Genomic DNA, 23871 nt, shown 5'->3' with positions numbered 1-23871 from the left:
ATATCTTAAACGTAACTGTAGATAAACAACACTCTTTTTGGAGAGGAAAATCAACAATAACAGCGAATGACCTAGCCAACAAGGATGTCTAAGGGGTCCAGACCCCCCCAAATTTACAATTTTTAAAATTCCTTTTTAGTAAATGATTATTATTATTTAAATAATTCAGTATTGCTGCTGAAGGATTGTTCTCAACAAAGAAACGAGTTAAGAACTTTTTAAGGAACAAAATGGATCCTTACTCTCTGTCCACTACCGAAAAATATCAGTTGTCTGGACCCCTCAAAATTTTTTTCTGGCTACATTCTTGTCAAGGGGAGCTATAATCCCTCATGTAGAATTAAAACAGGGAGCCTTACCCCTCCAACTGTCATCCTTCACAGTCTATTGACCAACCCTTTATACTTCATTATCGTGATATTTGTGGTTAGAGATGTGTCAGTCCTGGACATCCATAGGGGATTTTTTTGCTCTCTCTTAGGACAAGAAGCTTATAAATTGCACCTAGTCCTATAAGGACCTTTGTGCTGCTTCCGGTGAATTAGTGAATGTTTTATAAACAATTCAAACTTTAATTGGCCACCAAATTTGATAGAGCAACATTAGAGACCTTTATTTTGTGCCATTCTTCTTATTTTATAATGCCTTTCAAATGAGGTGCCACTTGCTAGGGTTTCTTATTTAAAAATCTGGCTCACCCCCAAAATAATCCATTTTTTTTTGAGGGAGGGAGAGCAAAAAATTTCATACATAAAAAAACTCCTTAGTTGGTCATATAAACATCCTGCAAAGTAAATCACTCCATCTCTATTCATAAGAAAGTTAAAAGGGGAAGGTGACACTTTTAAGACACCTGGTATAAATGGTATTTTATTTTATCTATAAAAATACAAACAGTAAAACCATATACAAACAAAAATATCTTTTTCGGTCTAAGAAAAATAATTGAATTGAGGATACAAACCTAATTATGAAAATAGTTTAATAAATATTTATTTTAATACTATTGCCAAATTCAATATGTTTTGAATCTGATTGAAGAGCCTTGTGAAACACTTTATTGTTATCTTAAATGTCTTGAGTGTTGAGTTGCCATATGACTGATTCAAGGTCACAGAGAACATTGCATTCTGTCTGTATCAGCTGACAAGGCAACATGGCTCCTTTGGTACAAGGGAGTTTAGCATTGGTTACTGGTAAGTGAATGTACTTGAAATTTTAGTAGTTGTTTACAAATTACTTGCATGTATACATAATTATTTTAAAGGAGTATGTGATTCAATTCAATTCAAAATATCTTTATTCTATCTTTATATACAAAACTTTGCATATGAATAGTCAAATAAATAGATGAAATCCTTAACTTAACTTACACATAACCTAGTCTAATAAATAAATTAAAATTATACCATCCCTCTTTAGTTAGCATTCTGATTGAAAGCCTCCTAAATTGAGTGATAGAAGACTTCATGTTAAATGTATTTTAAATTTTTGAAATCTAATAAAGTTTATTGTAATTTTTATTGAATTGGGTGGAAACTGAAGGAACAGTATAACACAAATTTTTAATATAAAATTTGAATTGATATTTATCAACTATACATTTAAATCAGACATTGTAATTATGGCTGTTGTTGGAGGTCTAGTAAGTTATTTAGCATTTTTATAAAGCTAAATATGAACAAACTACAGACAAAATTTCCAGATCTGAGAAAATATGTTTGACTGAATGTGTCTGTTTTAAATATTTCATACCTCTTATTGCTCGTTTTTTTGCAAAATTATTTTGCCCAAATTCTTTTTTGTAATATGATATATAGTATGTATGTATATTTATATTCCGTAAGTAATTTTCAAGTGAATTAAGACAAAATGGTAGTTTAAAGAGTTTCGATACCGCAGAAATTTGACATTTGTCTTAGAGCACAAAAACCCGTCTAGACATTTTATTAATAATAATAGGAGCCATAAGATTGTCCCAGGTTAAGTTCCCATCTATGACTAGTTCTAAAAATATTTTACTCTCTTTCTGGTTGATTCTGTTTTCATTTATAAAATTATTTGGCAGTAATTTTGTTCTTGTTTGTTTTGTACTAAAAGAAATGAAGTTTGACTTGTCTGAACTAAAATAAAGGGTTTTACTGTATAAAAGCGCTTTAATTTTGGAAAGACCACAACACGAAGTTACTTCAATTTGTTCTTGTGATTTTCCTTGCTATAATATTAGCATCATTAGCGTACACACTCACCACACCACACCTGGTAAACCCTTCACATAGCAAAGGAAAATAAGGGAACCCAGGATGGATCCCTGTGAAACACAAAAAGACACAGTCTGCAGCAGAGATCTAAATCTTTCAATATATCTACTGTGCCCATGCTCTGTTACATATTCTAATACTACAAACTGTCTTCTATTCTTCAAATAAGAGATAAACCAACTAAGCTTCTTACTTTGCACTCCATATTTTTTTGCGGTCTAAAACTGAACTATGTGAAACACTACAAATGGTTTGGTAACACAAAAAGACACAGTCTGCAGCAGAGATCTAAATCTTTCAATATATCTACTGTGCCCATGCTCTGTTACATATTCTAATACTAAAAACTGTCTTCTATTCTTCAAATAAGAGATAAACCAACTAAGCTTCTTGCTTTGCACTCCATATTTTTTTGCGGTCTAAAACTGAACTATGTGAAACACTACAAATGGTTTGGTAAGGTCTGAAAAAATACCCACAACTTTAACCCACAAACTGGACCAAATCAATACCAGCTGTTATCAAGAACGTAGGGATCCAAATAACTCATATTTTCCCGTAGTGGACACAAAGTAAGGTGTTCCTTAAAATGTTGTTGGCCCGTTTCTTTGTTGAGAATGATCTTTCAGCAGTACATGTCAGTAATACTGAATTATTTCAATAATAATAATCGTTAAAATTTGGGTGGAGTCCGGACTCCTTGGATCCCCTCGCTGGCTAAGTCCTTGGCTGTTATTGTTGATTTTCCTCTGTGAAAACTGTGTTGTTAATCTAGGGTTATATTCAAGATAGTTAATCGAATAAAAATTACTCGTTCAAAATGTTGTTTTAAGTAGGTAGTAAGAAAACTGGTCAATAGCATATTGGGTTTGTAACACCACCCTTTTATAACAAAGTTTGTTTATTTTTTTCCAGTATAATATCAATCAAATAATAATATCCATACCGAGGATTATTCATACCTAACAATAGAGTTAGTTACACACATTCTTTTGGTATTATTTCTTGTTTCTGGCCTATTACACGCTCCTGTAATTTAAATTTAGTTTATAACTGTAGTGTTATTTTTTTATTGGTGTTGATTCAGTAGGTTTATTTTTTGTTACCTTGTGTTTTTTATTTATTCTTGTTGTTAGTTAAGACATGGTATCTAAAAAAAATCCAACACTAAATGTAAGGATAAGATCTACAACAATCAAAGGATTCTTTTTAGTGGTTCTTGTAATGTTTATGTGTCTATGTCTTCATCATACGAGTATAATTTCTTTTCAGATCTGACAAGAAATAAAATTCCAATTGTTCTAGAGTGGGAGGGGGGAAGTTATAGGAGATGGTGTTTCTTCACTGTGACCAAAGGTCTATTTTTGTCCAGAAGATGTGTTATATTGGGGTTCAAACCCCAAGTGGCAATATGTTTTTTCAACAAATTACTTCTTTTATACAGTTCATTTTCATGTCTACGACACTTATCTAAAAATATTTTCTCACAATTTTTATTTAATGTTTAGTTACCAAAGTAAACAATGCAATAATCTAAATTATCCACGATATTTACAACATTTACTCAACTTACCTATTATTAGGCTAAATAATCCAATACTTTTGTCATAAATTAATTATATTAATATTAACATCCATAATTTTGAAAATGTATACTTTTACGTTGACATTTAGAAGGTATGGATATTGTGAAACAACAATCAACAGTTATCATGGAACAAAGTAAACATTGATAACAGAGATAATCAGTACAAAAATGGTAGCAAAGAATGTGGGAATGTGGATGTTTTCTGATACAGTTCAACTGGAGGTGATAAGAGTTGATAAACTTGCCACAGTGATAGTTATCACGAAAAAAGTAAACAATGATAACAGAGATAATCAGTACAAAAATGGTAGCAAAAAATGTGGGAATGTGGATGTTTTCTGATACAGTTCAACTGGAGGTGATAAGAGTTGATAAACTTGCCACAGTTGGAAAAAAGTAAACAGTGATAACAGAGATAATCAGTACAAAAATGGTAGCAAAGAGTGTGGATGTTTTCTGGTACAGTTCAACTTGAGGTGATAACAGCTGATAAACTTGACTCTTAACCTCAAAACTCTATAGCACTTAACCTCTTTGTTAACCTCAATTTCCTAATCTCTCTTCTTCTATTTCAACTGCTAATAATGCTGTCATCGATTGTGATATGGAGTAGGATTAAGCAATAGGTTTAGAATGGTATTACTATTTACAAATCACTACACAGAACTGCTATTACCCTGCAAATTTTCTTTCACTCTATCCTCATATGGAGTCCATTCTATTTCAAAGACAAATGTTATAGGTTGGGATCTGAAACAGCTAACACTATCACAGTCATATAAAATCTTTAAACCTAGTACAACGAAAATGAGTTCTCTTCTTGTATCATTCAAATGTCAAACTGACATCTCTGCAGATGTTTGTTAACAATTTAGAACAAGTGTAATGTTAAAAATGGCTGTTAAGTGTTTTCAAGCTAACTTTTTAGTATTAAATGAAGATAAAACTGAAAAAATTTGTTTTTTGATGAATAATATGTTTGAACGTTTTAAACTGTTAAACTGCTTGCTATTTATTTAGATAGTAGCCTCAGTTAAATTGGGAATGCCATGTACATAACGTTTGTAAAAAGTTAACTAGAGTTGTATTTTTACTTTGTAAGCTTAAGTTCTGTGTTAGTAACAAAATACTCACTCAAAACTAAAATACTGACATGACCAATGTAATTCATTTGTATAATAAACATAATTAAAATGATATTTTAATACCTCACGAAAGGCAAAATTTTTCTCAACAATAAGAACAACATACATTGGATCCAAACTTCTTAAATTTATTCCATTTGCTATTAAGCAAGAAACAGAACATACAATATTTAAAAGAAAGCTTAAAGCATACTTGATGGACAGGGCTTTATATTCATTAGATGAATATTTTGATTTGAAAATCCAGTAGTTTTATTTTAGTTTTATTATAGCTTTATTTTATATCATTATTTTTAGTTAGTTTTAATTGACACTATTCAAATTTTAAGCATTGCAAATAAAGATTTTTTTGACTTAGACTTGGACTATACCTCTTAAGACTGGGAGTGGTTTCGACTATACTATTCGAAATACAACCTCTTTTCTGTATATGTTAGTTCTTCTGCTTATTTGACAGATAGCTCTCTCAAACTATCTAACTGACACATACACCAACCGAGTTTAATTTTTAAGAGCTGCACATGATCAGGACAATCAAATGCCTTGCTATAATCTAGTAGTAAATTTGTAGTTGTGTTGCCGTTCTCCAGTGGATTGATTACACACTCTACCAGGTCTATTAAAGCAGTGGATTTTATGAATCCATGCTGATACGTAGAAAGGAAATCATGCTTAAACAGATGGTTCATGAATCTGGAAAGAACAGCTTTTCAAGTATCTTGATATCGATGATATTGGGCCGTAGTTACCTACCTCTCTAAGTAGTTACCTTAATTAAGTAGAGGTATGACTTTGGGTAGTTTCTGAAAACATTCCATCTTGATGATCATGGTTAGTGGGTAGGCAAGTTCATTACACACTGCAATGAGCTTAGTTACTTCATCAATCCCTGCTGAAGTTTTATTTTTAAAGAGGAAATAAACAGCTCTACCAACCTACACAAATGAAAAACTTTTGTCTTGGACTAGAAGGTTTTTTTCAAACACCCAGTAATTTGATAATGTGATAACTGAAATATATTGAATCTACTGACGACAATGCAAGTAATTTTAGAAACAATTTTAAAACACGTTTAATTTCCAGGAGCCAGCAGTGGTATAGGCAGAGAGACATGTAAGGTGTTGGCCAGGGAAGGAGCTACTGTGGTGGTCACCTGTATAGATGAGGCTGGAGCCAAAGAAACCCTGAAATTACTTCAAGGTAAGATTTTTCTGTAGTAACTTCACTTGTTTAAAACGTTTTTCTGTACATACAGAATGATGAGTTGTTTCCAAATCAATTAAAAAGGGCAGTTGGAATTAAAATTGTACCTCCCTGAAACATCAGATTATTTAATAACAATTATTATGGACAATTAGTAAGTATTAAGGAAGACAATAACCATTGTGATTGAGCGAATGTGAAATCAGACTGCATGGATCATTCTATCAATGATTAAATGTTAATGTTGTAACGAAATTCACGTTGATGTGGAAAGATGTCCTACAACAGAAGGTAGGAAAAATAAATAGCTCATCTCAAATCCATAAATGTCTCTTTAGATCTTAGTGTCTTGATGTTAATGAACTGATTACCAAGTGAAACATTTATAGATTTGGGGCGAGTTCCTTTTTATAATACAGTTTTAAACTTGGTCTTAATGTTAAAAGCGGAACCTCAGATACTTGACCTGTAGGTAATTAACATGTTCTCTTAAAAATAGAAAGTGGTCAGAAGAAATATTTATTTTACTCAACAGCACATTCTTACAAGAGGATAACTCTGTAGTCTTGAGATGAACTTGTGTAGAAAAAGAAAGCTGACTTATTTAGCTGAAGTTTTTTATTCACTGCATTCCTTTTTCTTGTCAAAAGCAAAACATTCCTTTCAAGACTGTCGACTTCCATTCATGTTAACTGCCTGATCCTTTCGAAATCATTCAGTATTCTCAAAACTTGATTGATATTCTCAAAATTGCAGAATTATGAAGCAAACATACTTTGAGCTCGTACGATGACTACAGTTCTACATAATATCTTTCACTGTGATGAATTCTTTTATTCAACTTCTCAATTAAAGGAATATTCTTTGATTGAATTACAGTGTACAAGTTTGTGAGAACTTCCATTGTCATCTTTTGGGTTTAAGTTTGCCACTCACCTTTAACAAGCTTTTAATGCACTTTTCCAGGGTCAAATCACATGGTGATGAAGTACGATGTGAGTGACTTCAATACCGCAGCAGAGGTGGTGAAAGCCATCGTCCAGAAGTACAACAGACCACCCAACATACTGGTGAACTGTGCTGGTATCGTGAAGTTCACTCCAGTTCTAGAGGAAACACCTGAATCATTCCAGAGGATCATTGATGTTAACCTCAAGGTATTGTTTCAATGAGCATTTGAACTACATTAACTGAAATTTGTGATCTTCCAGTATTTAAACATACTGTACCCTTTAGAGTTTTTTTTGTTCTTTTAGGATAAGAAGCTTATAATTAATTGCACTTAGTCCTATAACGACCTTAGTGCTGCTTCCAGAATGAAAGGATATTCAGGATGGGTAGTGTTGGGGGTAGAGGCCGCCTAGCATCGAGATCCATGAGGAAGAATTAGTGCACTAATCTCAAAGTTATGTTTCCCTCAGAAGAAGGGGAGGCCAGCTCTGAACCAGCCTCTCCAGTCAAAGCAGGCAGGGGGTAGCACACCCTTGTTGAGGCTATCAAGAACTGATACTTAGGGAATGAACCCCACCAACTCCAACAGTCATCTCCCGCAGTAGACTAGACCTATCAAATTACCCTTGCATCCCAGAATCTCGACATTTGCAGTTAGTGATGTGCTGCTCCTGGACATCCATAAGGTTGCCCAGATTTAAGTGACACATCAGTTTTCGCTGTGCCCAGTGGTGGGTTCAACTGGAAGGTATAAACCAACCAGAAGTGTCACTATTGGGTTGAATGTAAGAATTGGTTAGATCCTGAAAAATATCAGTTGTCTGGATCCCCCAACATTTTTTCTGGCTACATTCTTGGACACCATGACAGATGATAAGCACAGTTTATGGGCAATATTGAAACTAAGATTCAGTCTTCCATGTGGAGGATTCTGGATTGCCTAGACCAAAAATGCATGATTAGTGAATTCAAGCGTGAAGGTTTAACTATGTTCTTTCATTTTAAGCATTAGTTTTTGCCACAAAGAAAAATAGGATTTCTTATTTACAAGTTCAATACTTTGGACCCAATGTACAGAGAGCTAATCTAAAAACAATACTGTAATGCTGTGATAGCCTCCATATTTACCAGACATGATCCCATGAGACTTTTTTCTGTTTCAAAAAATAAAAAGAACCATAAAAGAAAGTTTAGAAACAAAAAATGTGGCAAAACAGAGTTAATGTTGGGACTGAAGATTTAATTCCAAAAGTGCTTTGTGGGTTAAAATATCTGTTGGCAAAATAATAATAATACACAGGAATAAAACAAATCTGAAAAACTAAATATTCCTATTCTTTAAATACACTTTGTGTACCTCATATAGACTACCTTATAATAGAGATTTATCAGTTAAATAGATTTAGTTATTTAAGGCATTCAAACATATATTATCTTCACTAGATTTTACACTATGTTCATTTTCCTACTTCATGCGAAGGTTTTGGAAGGTTTCACAATTTTCAGATAGGTTCCCTTTCAATCTAATATTTCTTGCCAAAAGATATTTAGCCTTCTAGTTGTCACATTTTGGCACCAATACAACCATAATGTTCAGTTATTATATCTGTTCATCTAATGCTGCAGGGTGCATTCTTCACAAGCCAAGCTGTCTGTAGGGAACTCATTGCTGCTAAACTGCCCGGGTCTATAATCAACATAGCAAGCATGACGGGGCACAGGGGCTTTATAGGCATGAGCCCTTACGCTTCCAGCAAAACTGGGATAGAAGCAGTCACCAGATGCATGTCCAAGGACATGAGCCCGTAAGTGTGTTTTGAATTTTTATTTACTCTTGTATTAAGTTATTTGATACAATTTGGAAAAGTAACTGGCTAAAAAACACTCCCAGTAAAGGCAAGATTGACCTGAAACAGAAAGCCAAACAAGAGGGAGGATAAATGTAGAGAAGTTGCACTTTCATAACAAAGCACTTGGAGCTTCTCAGCCTCCAAAGGTGTCAGATTCAGAAGCAACTAGTTTATGACGATGGTCCCACCAATCATCATTTTGATGTAAAACACAGCCACTGTCTTCATTGTAACCCTTCATTCTGGAAGGTTTGACCTAGAGTTGCTAGGAACAAAAATATATATTGGTTAAATCTATTCTAAAACACGATTATCTACTTCCAGATACAATATCCGGGTGAATGATGTCCAGCCTGGGATGATAGACACTGCCATGGCTGCTGCTACAACCACTGAGATGGTAGAGGGTTGGGTCAATCAGTGTGCCACCCGACGCAAAGGGCAGCCCGAAGGTGAGACTTTAGGATGATAGACTCTGCCATGACTGCATTTGCTGTAACTACTGAGATAATGGAGTGTTGGGTCAATCAGTGTACTGATTATTGCGGTAGGAAAACATATTTTTCCTTAAAATCCAAAAAGGAACAAAAACTGTTTCTTGTATAAGTATATCTTTCTTATTATAATTTACAAACCATGCTTACTGACTAGACTAACATTAGTTGTTTTCTTTTACAGAAGTGGCAGAAGTGATTGTATTCCTGGCGTCCGAGCGATCCTCCTACGTAAACGGAGCCCATGTGCCGGTTGCTGCAGGGTTTTAACTGCTTTATATCTCCAACAATATCTATAGTTAAAAAAAATAAAACAACATTTTTCTGTGGTAAATTTTTTATAACCATACTTATCATTCTTAATCTTTTTTAGTGTTAACTGTTTCACTATGTACAAGTACAGAAGTTACCTGTGATAGTTAAGAACAGCTGTTTACAAAATAACAGTGTGATAAGAGATAGGTCACAGGATTCAGGGGATATTTCAAAATGCCTGCATCAACTGTATGAGTGGAATCTGCTTTCCTTAGAATCACATGTTGTAATTCAGTGACAGATTTCATTCTCTACGACACAAAGAAATTTGCGGCCCACTCTGTAAAATCTTTTGTAAGTTTTATAAAAATCGTACTACCATGGTGACAAAAACAATAAACTGTTATGAAAAAATAAATAAAAAATTTTAAAATATTAAACTGTAATATAAAAAATTACCACATGATGAGAATATCATTACTCCATAGAATCGTAAACAATATAAGTTACTACACATTAAGTTCCCTTAATTACGTAACGCTTAAATCAGACTTCTCAGACCCACCATCTCCCCCTTGTAACGGTAATACGAACGAAACAACCTCAATAATCAATTCTGCCTTTGTAAATTTTGTTAAAAATCTTATATGTTGTGTACATATACTGTATGTTATATTGATATATATATTTTTTTTTCAGATAGTATATTTTGCAGCTTATTTATGTATTTTTGTTTTCTGATTCGTAACAAGAAAAATTGTATATATATATATAATATATATATATATATATATATACATATTTAATTGTTCTTGTTACGAATCAGAGAAAAAAATGCATAATTTTATAAGCTACAAAATATACAATCTGAAAAAAATTGTTGTTTCACATGTTTAACCCTTTTGATACCCTCCGTTACAACCTGCACCAAAATTAACATTGCTGAGTGTCAATTTCATTCTCAGCGGGAATTTCTCCATTGATTTCAAGAAAAATCCGTTTGTGTGCTTTTATGCAATGCAAATTAGGATTGAGATCCTGGACATACACAAAGTAAATAAAGCACAAACATAGAAAAGTAATTTAGGGATGAAAGTAAACAAGGCTGTTAACAAACAATTATTATTTTACAAAATATACAAAAATAGAAAAATACTAAACAATTGACTTCCTCAACGTATGATGAATTCAAATCTCTGAACGATGCACTTGGTGATTCCTTTCTCCTTCCCTTTCCTTCTTTAATTCCTTAGTGAAACCTTTTCCCTCCATCGATCAAAAGCCACCAGAGACAGGAACGCACGCTCCGTTTATATATGAGGCTCTGTCTGACACCAAGTAAGCAATTGTCTCAGCCACTTCTGTAATAAAACAGTTTTCTTGTGAGTAAAAATATAAGATTTAATCAATAAATTCTGCAAATCAAACGGCTACAAATTAGTAATGGGAAAATTATTCAACGATCTGTTTAATATTAGGAAAACAATTCTATAGAATTAAAAGCTGTTAATAGTATTTTCAAGAACTATCAGTTGATCAACAGTTGAATTCAAATAAATAGTAACTAATTTTTCTCTATATCTAAAATTTGTTACAAATTGTTAAATATTGTTTGATTTACCAAACAAATTGAGTGATATATTCTCATATTGTTATAAAATAATAACAATGAATCTATTAACGGACAGTATAACTATAAACTATCAATGTTTCTTACACTGTACATTCCGGATCAATTTAAATTTTAACTTATTTTTATTCATAAATTAAATTAAATTTATTAGAACAATTATTTATATATTATTAGATCGAATTCTACTACATATTGTGAATATAGATATTTATGTTCTGTGAGATACTGTAATAAATCTTCGCAAAGATTATCATTAGCTTTTAATAATTAATTAACTTTACAAATCAACTTAAAACATTTTGTAAAATTGTTCTACTGATTAAAACCATAAAGAGATAAACCACACAATGTTTTCCTTGTGTGGCAGATTTAATTAGTACCAGCTGGGCTGAATAATTCAAGATGATTAAACTTTCCATTAGCCACCTCAGCTAGGTATTTAGCAATAATGTGAATTATAAAACAAAGATTGTTAATTTTTATATTGCTAAAAATACGCGCTTGCATAAAACGTAGCACAAGTGAACATATTTTTAAATGGTACGGTATTATTTTTTTTTATTTGTAATAGTTAAAAACAATTCTAAATTACTTATTTTCATCCTTACTGGGTTGTGTGATATAAATGGAGGAAAAGTGTGAGGATTATAACGGTTGAAAGAGGTGTCTGTATCCTTATTTTAGCTAAGTTAGCTGATTCTTAGAAATTGTAATTAAATAATAGTCCAATAACCACATAAAATTAAGTGAGTTCAACAGCTTGAATTGGAGTCAAACACTGAATCTTAACCCCTTAACGGTTTTTTAATTACCTAAAATAATGTTTTACTGATTTCTTTGCTATTTTTTATAGAGACAGGCTTGTAGAGTTATATATATTCTACTGTATGAAAACATTTTATATTTGGTTTTTATTTTAATTTTTTACGGATTTTTATGGTACAATAATCACTAGAAATCAAACCATAAAATACTCCAGGACAGGTGACATGAAACATGTTTCTTATGCAATATTTTGCCAGACCACAGAATAAAACAAGAACAGTATAAAGATGCATAATATTATGTTAGTAGCACACTTTTATGCAATCACTATGAAAGTAATATTACATCAATAACCGTGAAGGAGTTACTAGTGAATTTTTATGAATCACTAAATAATATTCTGTATTTTTACCTTCTGGTCGACCCTTCCGTTTAGTCGCACACTGGGCAAACCAGAAGTCCAGGACATCTTGGGTGGCACCTACTGACATCGCAGTGTCTATCATTCCTGGCTGGACCGCATTCACACGGATATTGTGTCTAACAACAGATTCAGCTATAGTTAACACTCCGGGTTCGTATGGTCAATGTAGCATATATGGAACAACTAGTGGCACATCCAGATCTTTATTTTAGAACGGACTGAAACCATAGGAAAAAGGAATTAGGTCTAGTGTATAAAAGCTCTCCCAAAATTAATAACATTTTATTTTCTTTAATTAAAAAAGGAAGGTTGATCTCCTTGTGTAGCCTATTTTGCCCATTCTAAGGATTCATTAGCCTGTGAGAGGATCTTGTCAAACAGATTAAGGGAGAGGAATGTACTGCTACGGTCACAGACAGGATTCGTACCTGTGATACCTCTAACTCAGATTCAAAGTCCGACATCTTAGACCGAATCATTGGCTTGGTTTTATGTTATTGCTAATGATAATATTGTCTGCATGTTTTCAAAACCCCTATGACAAACCTGTTTTTATACAGAAACAATTGGTTACAAGATTTAACACAGATTACCATAATTTCGTTAATTATTTATAAACTTGATCAAATAATAATTAAAATTTAATAAAAACTACAAGAGCAATTAAAAAAAAATAGTTTCTTCTATAAACATAAAAAATATTCACACAATGAAAAAGTATTGGTTACTTACTAATTAAATATGTATATGTTAGATTGTTAAATTGTTATCGGGGCAGGTTCTTGTAACTATAAATATATATGACGTATTGGTCAAAAAAGAGAAAAAAAGACAAAGTAAGAGGTTTTCAGCAAATAGCCAACAATACTAAAAACTAAATAAACGGCAGCTCTCAATGTGGGCTATGTCTTGTCACAGTAAATCTGCTCTAAATCAATTATTTATGGTTCAATTTAAATAATTTTGGTGTCATTAGATTATAAACATTAGAACCAAACTTGGTATAATTTATTGTTTTTTAAATAAATATTAATTTTTTAATAAAAAAACACATAAGGCAGACAGATGGGAAACTAAACATCAGAGATACATGTTCATATGGTGAAATATATTTGTCTTGACCTGAGCAATAAAGTGGTACACCTTTGTGCAGAAAGTTACGGAAGACCCTGTATATTACAAAATATATAAAACATATTTTGAGGATTGACATCCACCTTCTTTATCAGGAGTAAAAAAACTTGTATATGCACTTAAAACAAAAAAGTGAGGCAATGGACTGCCGCTCAAAAAAGCTACTTACGGGCTCATGTCTTTGGCCATACACTTGGTGACCGCCTCGATGCCATTCTTGCTGGCAGCATAGGAGCTCATGTTCTGGAACCCTCTGTGACCTGTCATGCTAGAAATGTTCACTATGGCTCCAGGTAGCTTGGCAGCTATCAGCTCTTTGCAGACGGCTTGGCTTGTGAAGAATGTGCCCTGTAACAATGCAATTCTGTTTTTTGGCATTTCCAATTGGGCTTGAGAAAGGTTTTGGATGATTGAAACCATCATTCACCTGACCTTCAGGTTGACGTCCAGAACTCTCTGGAACGATTCAGGAGTCTCTTCCAGGACAGGAGGGAATGTACAAATTCCAGCACAGTTGACCAGAACGTTTGGGGGTCTCTTGTATTTCTCAATGATCCTCTTCAGCAACTCTAGGGCAGACTTGTGCTCACTTACGTCATACTTCATTACACTGTGATCCTCTCCTGGAAAATATTTGCATTGTAATTTTTCTTATAAAAAAAATGGATAAATACTCATGGAAAGCAAGAAGTGAGTATAAACACATACCAGACAACAGTTTGAGAGTTTCGTTGGCTCCTGCCTCATCTATACAGGTGACCACCACAGTAGCTCCTTCCCTGGCCAGCACCTTACATGTCTCTCTGCCCATACCACTGCTGGCACCTGAACAACAGCAACAATCACCAACACATTTTAAGGTATAACACTGTAGGAATTAATGCCAGTATTATTTGGCTGTGCTAATATAGTTAAGTCTTTTTAAACTGCATTTTTGCGCAAGATAACCACGTCAAGGAACAAGTATGACTGCTTCTTGGATGATTCGCTGAGTGAACAACCTACCTACCCGGCCATTGGTGGTGGTTTGGAAGTCACCTTTAAGTTGTTGGTCCCAGGTTACGTATAAGAGAGGATTTTTAGCTTGAAATTCATCTGTTTAAACAAGGTAGGTGTACGCCACGCCATGTGTCGTGTAAAAGGTTTGCTGAGATTCAATGCAAAATTTCAAACCTGTAGCTCATTTCGTTATTGACTGATAGAATGATAAATAATCAAATGGCAACAAAGTTTTTACATCCAATTAAAAAACTTGAGAAAAATATAAGAAGAGAGACCAGTAACATTGAAATTTTGTGATCCTTAATATTTATAAAATAAAGTGAACCACCTATTTTTTTAAATTTTGTATATCACTACTTGCAGTACATAATTTAGTTTTGAGAATGTTACTTACCTTCTAGAACTTTTCAAATCTGGCCGAAGTTAATCACTAACTTTTAATGATTAATACAACAAAAGGACAGAATAAAATATATTAAAGTCTTTACAGAATGTTCATTATATATAAAGGAACATTTCATATAAACTTGAATAGAGAATTCTAATTATTCTTAAAAAAGTTAAAAAAATGTACTGTTTTTGAGTTAGAGAATATGTTGAATAGTAAAAAAAATTTGGATTTATTTTTACAGTTAGTTTTGTTCAATTAAAAAAAATTTTCCTAGTTTTTGTACTAACCCACATTATCCTACTGGAGAAAAGTGTCGTTAGCACCTTTTTTTGAGTTTAATCGGCCATTTTTTGTTGACCAACTTTGTTTCTGTAGTACTGGTCATCTATTTATTTTCATTAAATATGCATTGCATTATAGCTTTATATAATATACTCAACAGGTCAAAGTGATTTTATGTACCCATGTTTCAAGGAAGAAATGCTATAGTACTATCTCCATTGTTTGTGAGAGTGTGACATGACGTAACAAATTTTAATTCCGAACGTAAATCTAGTTTCCCTGTTTGCCATTTTGCTACGCTTTGTGTAGGTTGTGCACTTAAGTGTTCTATAGTACACATAACGCAGCTATGGTGGTAAGGGTTGATTCAATGCAAATGTTGAATTTAGCTCCAGTTCACCTTCTTCTTAGTGCAGCATCTGAATTGACGCTGCTGTAACAGATTTGACTCCTGGAACCTGGAGTCATGTTCGTCTGAAGAGATCCAAACGTGTTTTATAGTATTATATTTTGAGGTTGTTTAATGCGTGATGATATCAGTTATATTATTGTTAAGTTTATCAGTGATAACAATTCAGTTTTAGAATTTAATGTATTTTTACTGATATCTTTTTGATAGATTAAGGCTCATATGAGGTCATTCTAAAACGTAGGCTACTAACTTTTTTAATAATCCATGTATTTGAACGTAGTATTTTTTAAAACTTAAATACATCACCACTTAGATACTACAAATGTATCATTGTAACTATAATACAAACATATTACACGCTAGATGTCTGAAAATTTGAAATACAATTTTTAACATTGCTACTGCAATATTGTATATTTAATTCTAAGAAAGATAATATGTAAATATTCATGTACAACTATGTATTACAAAAAAATTACTACCAACTTATTCCATACAGATCCGTTTTTATCATTTATGAGGAAACCACTCTTTGTTTTATAGTTTTATTTTGGTTCCTTGCGCATGGGTGATAAAGTTTATAAGATAAAAACTTAAAAGAATTTCTTATAATAGTATCTTTTATTTCTATGAAGTATTTTTAGGTGGTCATAAACCGTACATTGCAAATCAATTAAGACAGATTTGAATGTCCGTAATCACACCCATTCGTGATCAGATCATGTAGAATTTGATATTTTTTTAACTAATAGTACATCAATCTAAGAGATTCAAGTGGCCGTAATCACACCCATTTGTGACCTGTAGAATTTGATATTTAACTGACTTCTACTATCTTGAGTGATTATTTTCGTTCATAGCCATTGGTGTAGGCCAAAAGCATTAGAGTCAGCCCGCTCAACTAGGCCTACAAGTTCCTTTCTTGAGGTTGATTTAATATTTTGGAACAAATCTTATGAAATGGATATTGTAATTATTTACCATAAGAAATTTACCACAAAATTCCCATCTCAAATTAATTTTTTCATACTATAATTGGTATTTATTTACATTAGCGTGACCATGGAAAATGGACTTTATTTTCATGGGTTGGGCATTTACAGCCAAGTATTATTATCACAGGTGCATATGAACTGGGGGGAAAGTATATTATTGTATTATATTGATGCCTTTCGGACATTATTGCGTTAAGGAGCAGGGGCATCACGTGATCTGGGATTCGACTTTTGCAAGCTCGAGTTAATTTTTTTCTAAAAGAGCAAGCAGTGCGCAGCGGGCAGGACAGGATTAACATATTAGTCAGCATCAAAAGGTGTGCTGACTAATATGTTACCACTACTGAACTAGGAGGTTAAGAATAGATGCGGAGGGACAACACTAGTTCAAAATGGCGTCCCTTCTTTATTTGAGAAGGCGCGGAGTAATACCAAACTGTCAATTATGGATAGGGTAATTCTAAGCAATATATGGGTCAACCTCGATTTTTCTCATATTACAATATAAGATTCCAATAGTCAATTAGAAAAGGAAATGACTAGAATTTCTTGCCGGAAAGCAGTTATAGGGAGCAGGCAACTCATATTACAATATAATGTTCCAATAGTCAAATGTTCTAGTCAAGGAAATGACTAGAATTTCTTGCTGGAAAGCAGTTATAGGGAGCAGGCAACCGCGAGAATTACCTATTAGTGATTAGGGGCACTGACGTGATCTGGGCTTCAAATTTGGAACTACTCGAGTTAATTTTTCTCTAAAAGAGCAAGCAGCGCGAAGCGCTGCGCAGCGGGCAAGCATCGTGCGTGATCTTCGTATATACTGAATTGATTCAGGCCAAAGGAATGACATAGATTCCTTTACCAGATTTTTACGGAGATATTGTATTGGGGGGATTATATTGGTTTATTTTGCTTTCCAGCATGTAATTATGTGTTTAAAATTGTTTTACATACATTACCTACATTATATTGTAATATGTAATAACAATTTATCAGAAATTTTTAATAAAAAAAAGGATCACGCACGATGCCTGCCCGCTGCGCAGCGCTTCGCGCTGCTTGCTCTTTTAGAAAAATATTAACTCGAGTAGTTCCAAATTTGAAGCCCAGATCACGTCAGTGCCCCTGATCAATAATAGGTAACTCTAAGCAATATATGACCGTCTGGCGGTTACCTGCTCCCTATAACTGCTTTCCGGCAAGAAATTCTAGTCATTTCCTTTTCTAATTGACTATTGGAACATTATATTGTAACATGAGAAAAATCGAGGTTGACCCATATATTGCTTAGAATTACCATGGATAGTGTTGCCAGAGGTACGATAATTTCATTGATTTTATGCGCCGGTAAGATACACGATGGGTAGTTATTATCGTACCATGAAAGATTTTTGACAAATTTATACAAGTAACAAACCAAAAGTTAATTATAACATAATTTATTATATGAACATAACATACTTTTTCATTAAATGTGTTTGGTACGATTATTTTATATGAAAGTACGATAATTTCTCGTTGTTGGTATGATAATCGGTTTTTAAAATCTGGCTATATTGAGTTTGAGCAGACGCAGAGTTATAGGAAACTGTCAAAAACAGAGTTTTCAGAGGATTTAAAAAAATCGTAGCTCCTTTGATTTTTGTTGCCGACGAATTTTTTCTTCATTATTGTTTTCAGGAAAAATTGTAGTTTTCAGGAAAAAAAATGAACATGCCTTTCCATGGTCACGTTAATGTAAATTGATACCCTATAATTTCAAACATTTCCTCAAATCTAATTCAAAACTACCCTCTAATGAAATCTTGTTCAAAAAATTTTCAAATAGGTACTCAAATTATTTTATGGGTTATTTAATGCAAATCTGTGGTATCCATAATTTAATTCTAAAAAAATATAATCAAATTGCAATGTTAGTGAAATTAAAACAAGTTATGTGAAGCTCTAAAATGAAGCCGTATGACTACCACTTCTAGGATTAAAAATTTGTAGAGTAATGTTTACAGATAAATCTTTGTTAAATCACTGATGTTGGGGAAGGGAATTGGTAATACAACTTTGCATACTTACACTATCTTTTTACATGTATTGACATGACATTTGACGTGCATAACCTAAATGCATTTCAATTCAAATACTTAACGTAATTATTTATTGCGTTATTAGGTATTCAGTAAATGTCTTACCAGTAACCAGAGCCAACCTTCCCTGGACTAACAAAGCACTCATTTTAATTGAAAAATGTAAAATAACTTTACTGATTCAATCACAGATTTAAGAAATTGTACAGAATTCTTTCTCAACCAAACTTACTAACTACACCGCGTATCAAACTCAAAGTTCTTAACGCTTATCAATCAGATAACTATACTGATTATGATAAAGACGACTTAGATAACCTGTTTCATGAACAGGTTAGCGGAGATGGGCGTTATTTAACGTAATAGGATAAACAACGGTGTTGCTAGACAGTAACAGTTTTCCCCACAACGTGTTGCGAGAAACTCCCTGTTATTTGGGAAACGTAAAGACAACGAACAATGCATTATTCATGTCGAATACTTGGAAAGAGTCGAAAAGCGGTAGACTCGAAAATCTCAGCTGTTATTCGAGCAACGGAGTGATAATGAACACCAGAGTTAAGTGTGGCCATTATTATTTTATTCCCGGCAATCTATCTACAGCTCGATAATATCAGCTTGTAGCCTACATCAGTTTTATAAAGCCCTATTGTAATTTACATTTAGTAGACAAAATTAATTATTCTATTTCGTGTAATGCACAAAATAAATTGTTCAGTTTGAATATGTTCACGTGTGATCTACTATATAGTTGTGTAATGTTACTATGTTTGAATTATTTAAACTTAAAAAAATGTATTTCTTACTAATGAATTATTCTAATATGTACTGCAAATCCATATTAATACTTTTTAATTGTATAATTAATTCTCAATGATAAAATTTTATGAATCTTTTTTATCATCATATAATAAAACCATAGTTAAAGAGTTTTATTAAATTTTGCAATGCTTAATGGTCCAATAACATTGTGCGTTAAATTATTATTTTATCATGCAGAATTATAGGCTAATCATAAAGAATTTGATGAATAATGAGAGATTAACTTAATTTTGAAAGTTTGTTCCCAACTATACTAAATTACACTTTTAATCATCTCAAAATAAATTGTATTAACAAGGCTAAGCAGATTTAATGATAAAATTTGAATATATTATGATAGTAACGAATTCCGTGTTTTATTAATTTATTGTATTTCAATAATGTTTAAACTAGCTATCATGTAACTTGCTTAAACTAGCCAGCATATCAATTGTTCAAAATAGCTTGAACTACGTAGCAAATCAATTGTTTAACTTAGCTAGCATATCAATTGTTTAAACTAGCTAGCCCATTAATAGTTTAAACTAGGTAGCACAACAATGTTTAAACTAACTAGCACATCGATAGTTTAAACTAGGTAGCACAACAATATTGTTTTAAGTAGCTAGCATCTGAATTGTTTAAACTAGCTAGCATATCCATTGTTTATACTGTACTAGGTAACATATTAATGGTTTAAATAATAAAAAAGTTGGCAAGACAAATTCTAAAGCACTTGGTTTTGTTTAAATCAAAGCCAAACGCCATATTGTTGTTGTGATAATATTGTATTATTTGAAACTTACCAGTAACTAGAGCCAGGCTTCCTTTAGCAAGCTGAGGCATGATTTGGTGTCATCTGAGTGACTGTCAACGAACAAATATAATCATTCTCAGTTATCCTTGTTCTAGTATTAGGAAACAAGTTGATCGTCAACGAACACCAAGTAAGTCGAGGTGACAGACTGAAATTTAGAAGATAACAACTAATAGCTGTCAGTGAAAATTGGTTAATTATACCGTTAATAAATACGTTTTAGTTGAAAATTGTTGCATAAGAATCTGGCTTTGTTATTAGGTCTAATAAGTGGATTTGTTATTGAGAGGATGATCTAGACCCCATATATTGATTTGCCTTAGCTATATCATGTGTATCAGGTATTTAGTATTCATATCACAAACTGTGACGATTAAAAATTAATTGAAATAAATAAAATGAACCGATTAGATCAAATAAATGTTATAAACCAAATTAAAATTATTTCTAAAAGTCGCATTTGAAATAAATTTACGTGACGTAATAGTCTACAGATTGTTAGTGTATATGTAAACTCCATATAAGGTAATATTGATATTCGGGGTTAACATTTCGAAATTTAATAGGACGATGTTCTTTGAATTATAGGTAGGCTACTTTGGGATTATCCACTCTGACCCTATCTACTACATGTTATTACACAATAAAAGTGGGGTTAGATTAGATTATCATAAATATGTTATCAGTATTAAAACAGTTAAAATTAACATTTACGAGCGCTCACGTGGTCTAAGCTTGAATTTGGGTACTTTCTCGAGCAATGTTTTTTTTTCTTCACCAGTAACAGATATATAACATACCTAATATAAATTTACAGAGATCTCTTAGCAGCGTTTTTGAGCTTTTTTTTGAGCTTGAGATATTTTTATTTTCATTTCATCAAGTAATCGATATTGCTGTCTTAAATTCTGAACTTTATTTATGTGCCAATAAATAACTTGTCTTGTTATATATTAATTTTATGAGGTTGAACCGGGTCTTTTCTAGTATGTTCCCGCATTTTCTATTTTATTTTCTATAAGTTAGATTACGTTACTAGAGTTACAAATGTAATATCTTAAGGTAATTGAGGTTAGGTTAAGCTAGGTTTTTGACAATAATTTGCAAAAACAATTGAAAAACGAGTTTATTAATTTGTACGAAACAACACAAATTAGTAATGAAAGATGTTTAAAATAATATACTATTCTGGTGGCCAGAACGCTTTAATGTCCTCCAGGATTTGTTCGAAGAAATCTGTGTTTTGGTGGCGATGTTTCCACAGAAACTCACACATTCAAGTATGAGTCTAGCAAGTTGCGACTTGTACCGCATTCGTTCCTATTACGCCGTTTTGCCGACGCCCAGAGCGATTCGATTCTCTGTGTGTGTGCTCCTGTTGTAGGATCAACAAAATTTTCAGAATGGTTTACTGTTAAGTGAGTAAATCTCATACCTGGTATTTCAGCAATACCTGAGTACGCTCTCCACAAGTCGGACATGATTGTCGTTTCTGGAAGTACACACTCTCGAATAACCTCCAAAAGAGTTTCACTGGTTCGGTTTGGAACAGCATACATAAAACACTGTTTTGTTTCTCTGCAGATTCCCCCGAACACCCATTGCTGAGGATACACTCTACCAACATTGCTCTTCCTTTTTGAGAAGCACGATTGGTCGATTTCTACTGTCATGTTTCGGCCCCCAATTTGCATGGGGGTTTTCAAAAGCGAGTCGGCACAGACCTCGCACATAAATTTTTTCCAATCAGTAGTTGATTGGGCTGTCATGTATAGCTCTTCTAAACAAAATTTAGTTGTTGGTAGTTTTTACACCACGAATAAATAAAAAAAATAATTGTCTCAAATGGTAACTTACTGTTTTCTAACCACGTTCCCTTTCTCAAACCAATCTCAATCCTGCAATCTCTTTTGTTGCACCTCCAACGATCACTTCTGTCCGATAAACTCAGAGTCATGTCGTGATTGTTAGCACAAACCCGAGTATGATGTAAAATCCCTTTACGCTGTAAAAACTCCACTGCTTTGTTTTTGTTATTAATTTCTCGCACAAGGTTGAACAACGGCATGATGGTCACTATCGACAGACACAACTGAACTAACCTTTCTCGGATCAGATAAGCTATTGAAGTAAGAGCGCGCTTATCTCCCGTAATATAGATAACGGCGCTCGGTACAATTTTAAAGCTCATCGCATATCATTTACTGCCTCTATTAATATCGATAAGACTCACGCTCTGTAATAATGAATGGAAAAAATCAGTTGGTGGCTATAGAAATTAAAATAGAGAATGCGGGGACATATTAGAAAAGACCCGTTGAACCTACAAATGTAATATTTGTAAACAAAAACTTTAAGTTTGGCAAAACAATGCGAGATAACAAAATTGGTTTCTAGAACGTTACAAATAAAACACGAATAAAAACTTAAAATTACCATTATTTCCCCAAATTATCAATAGCCGTCAACTATAAAGCGTAAGGGTTGTCAAAAAGTGTAAGTGTAATTAAACTTGTTAATTATTACGTAATTCTAATGTGAATTAAAAACTGTAATATTGTGTCTGTATTGGTACATGCAGTCTATAAACATTAAGTTTAAATTAACACAAATGACTAGTTAAAGCCATCGAAATCCTGTTATCCTTTCAAATCTTTCATCGATCGTAGTAAATAATCAATTTCAATTTTTTTTAATATAGTTGTATTCTAGTTTTTATATAAAGGAATTGGCTAGAGAGAGCTAACAACAATAACAAAAAAATAATGTTATTGTTGCTAGAACAATAACATTAACTTCAATACCTACATTTTAATAAAATGCTTGACTTACTTAGGTATAGCTACAATTTCAAGAAGTTAAAAAATGAAGTTGGCACAAGCTCAAATATAATAAAAGAATATGAGTTACATAGCATTTTCATTTGAACTAAAAATATCACATAAATAGTCACGCTGATAGCAAAATATTAAAATATATCAATAACCAACAACTAGGTCAGTTCCGTCATCGTATTTCTTCTGCTTACAGTTGTTGATAAAACCTTCTGTTATCTTGAGCGGCTGTTGCCTTTTAATTGTTTACCCAAGTTGATACCATACCCTGATAGATTGCACGGTTCGTTATTGCTGTTTATGAATTTAAATATTAGCATTTCTGATAAATATTGAGATTTTAGATTTGTTGCGAAACGAGTAAACTAAAATCGTTTCCAAAATAATTTACTTGCATTATTATTAAAAAAAAGAGTTACATTATCTCTCAAATCCTTCCCTGGCCAGCACCTTACATATCCCTCTGTCTATACCAGTGCTGGATCCTCTAAATAAGTACAGCAGTGATAGTTTAACGTATACAGTACATCACAGTATGTCACAGGTTAAGTAA

General features: G+C 32.8%; 2 protein-coding genes across 3 annotated transcripts; one reads left to right on the top strand and one right to left on the bottom strand.

Moving 5' to 3' along the window:
• Positions 1–1070: 1070 nt before the first annotated feature.
• Positions 1071–9826, top strand: LOC124366284 ((3R)-3-hydroxyacyl-CoA dehydrogenase-like). The gene is made up of 6 exons (XM_046822697.1): positions 1071–1196; positions 6078–6194; positions 7164–7354; positions 8775–8953; positions 9323–9450; positions 9677–9826. The coding sequence occupies exons 1-6, from the start codon at positions 1157–1159 to the stop codon at positions 9760–9762; spliced, it is 741 nt and encodes a 246-aa protein (XP_046678653.1). The 5' UTR covers positions 1071–1156; the 3' UTR covers positions 9763–9826.
• Positions 9827–10853: 1027 nt separating this feature from the next.
• On the bottom strand, positions 10854–20531 carry LOC124366283 ((3R)-3-hydroxyacyl-CoA dehydrogenase-like). Of its 2 annotated transcripts, none has more exons than XM_046822696.1 (6): positions 20474–20531; positions 14412–14528; positions 14136–14326; positions 13873–14051; positions 12558–12685; positions 10854–11108 (listed from the first exon to the last, which is right to left on the bottom strand). In XM_046822696.1, exons 1-6 carry the CDS (start codon positions 20511–20513, stop codon positions 11023–11025), a joined length of 741 nt encoding a protein of 246 aa, XP_046678652.1. In that variant the 5' UTR covers positions 20514–20531; the 3' UTR covers positions 10854–11022. The 2 variants fall into 2 exon arrangements, with proteins under 2 accessions (XP_046678652.1, XP_046678651.1); XM_046822695.1 differs by lacking the exon at positions 20474–20531 and adding an exon at positions 18972–19210.
• Between the last annotated feature and the right edge of the window lie 3340 nt (positions 20532–23871).

This window comes from Homalodisca vitripennis, chromosome 7 (genome assembly GCF_021130785.1).
Source record: "Homalodisca vitripennis isolate AUS2020 chromosome 7, UT_GWSS_2.1, whole genome shotgun sequence".
Classification (NCBI taxonomy): Eukaryota; Metazoa; Arthropoda; class Insecta; order Hemiptera; family Cicadellidae; genus Homalodisca; species Homalodisca vitripennis.
This window is presented reverse-complemented; position numbering and strand designations above follow the sequence as displayed.

What these genes read in the sequence shown, in the direction of transcription:
- LOC124366284 (XM_046822697.1), top strand. Translation starts at nt 1,157, where the DNA reads ATGGCTCCTTTGGTACAAGGGAGTTTAGCATTGGTTACTG. An exon ending in TCATTGATGTTAACCTCAAG is followed by an intron (nt 7,355 to 8,774) that starts GTATTGTTTCAA and finishes CTAATGCTGCAG; the next exon opens with GGTGCATTCTTCACAAGCCA. An exon ending in ACGCAAAGGGCAGCCCGAAG is followed by an intron (nt 9,451 to 9,676) that starts GTGAGACTTTAG and finishes TTTCTTTTACAG; the next exon opens with AAGTGGCAGAAGTGATTGTA.
- LOC124366283 (XM_046822695.1), bottom strand. Translation starts at nt 19,014, where the DNA reads ATGAGTGCTTTGTTAGTCCAGGGAAGGTTGGCTCTGGTTACTG. An exon ending in TTCTGGACGTCAACCTGAAG is followed by an intron (nt 14,052 to 14,135) that starts GTCAGGTGAATG and finishes GCATTGTTACAG; the next exon opens with GGCACATTCTTCACAAGCCA. An exon ending in ACGGAAGGGTCGACCAGAAG is followed by an intron (nt 11,109 to 12,557) that starts GTAAAAATACAG and finishes GTTTTATTACAG; the next exon opens with AAGTGGCTGAGACAATTGCT.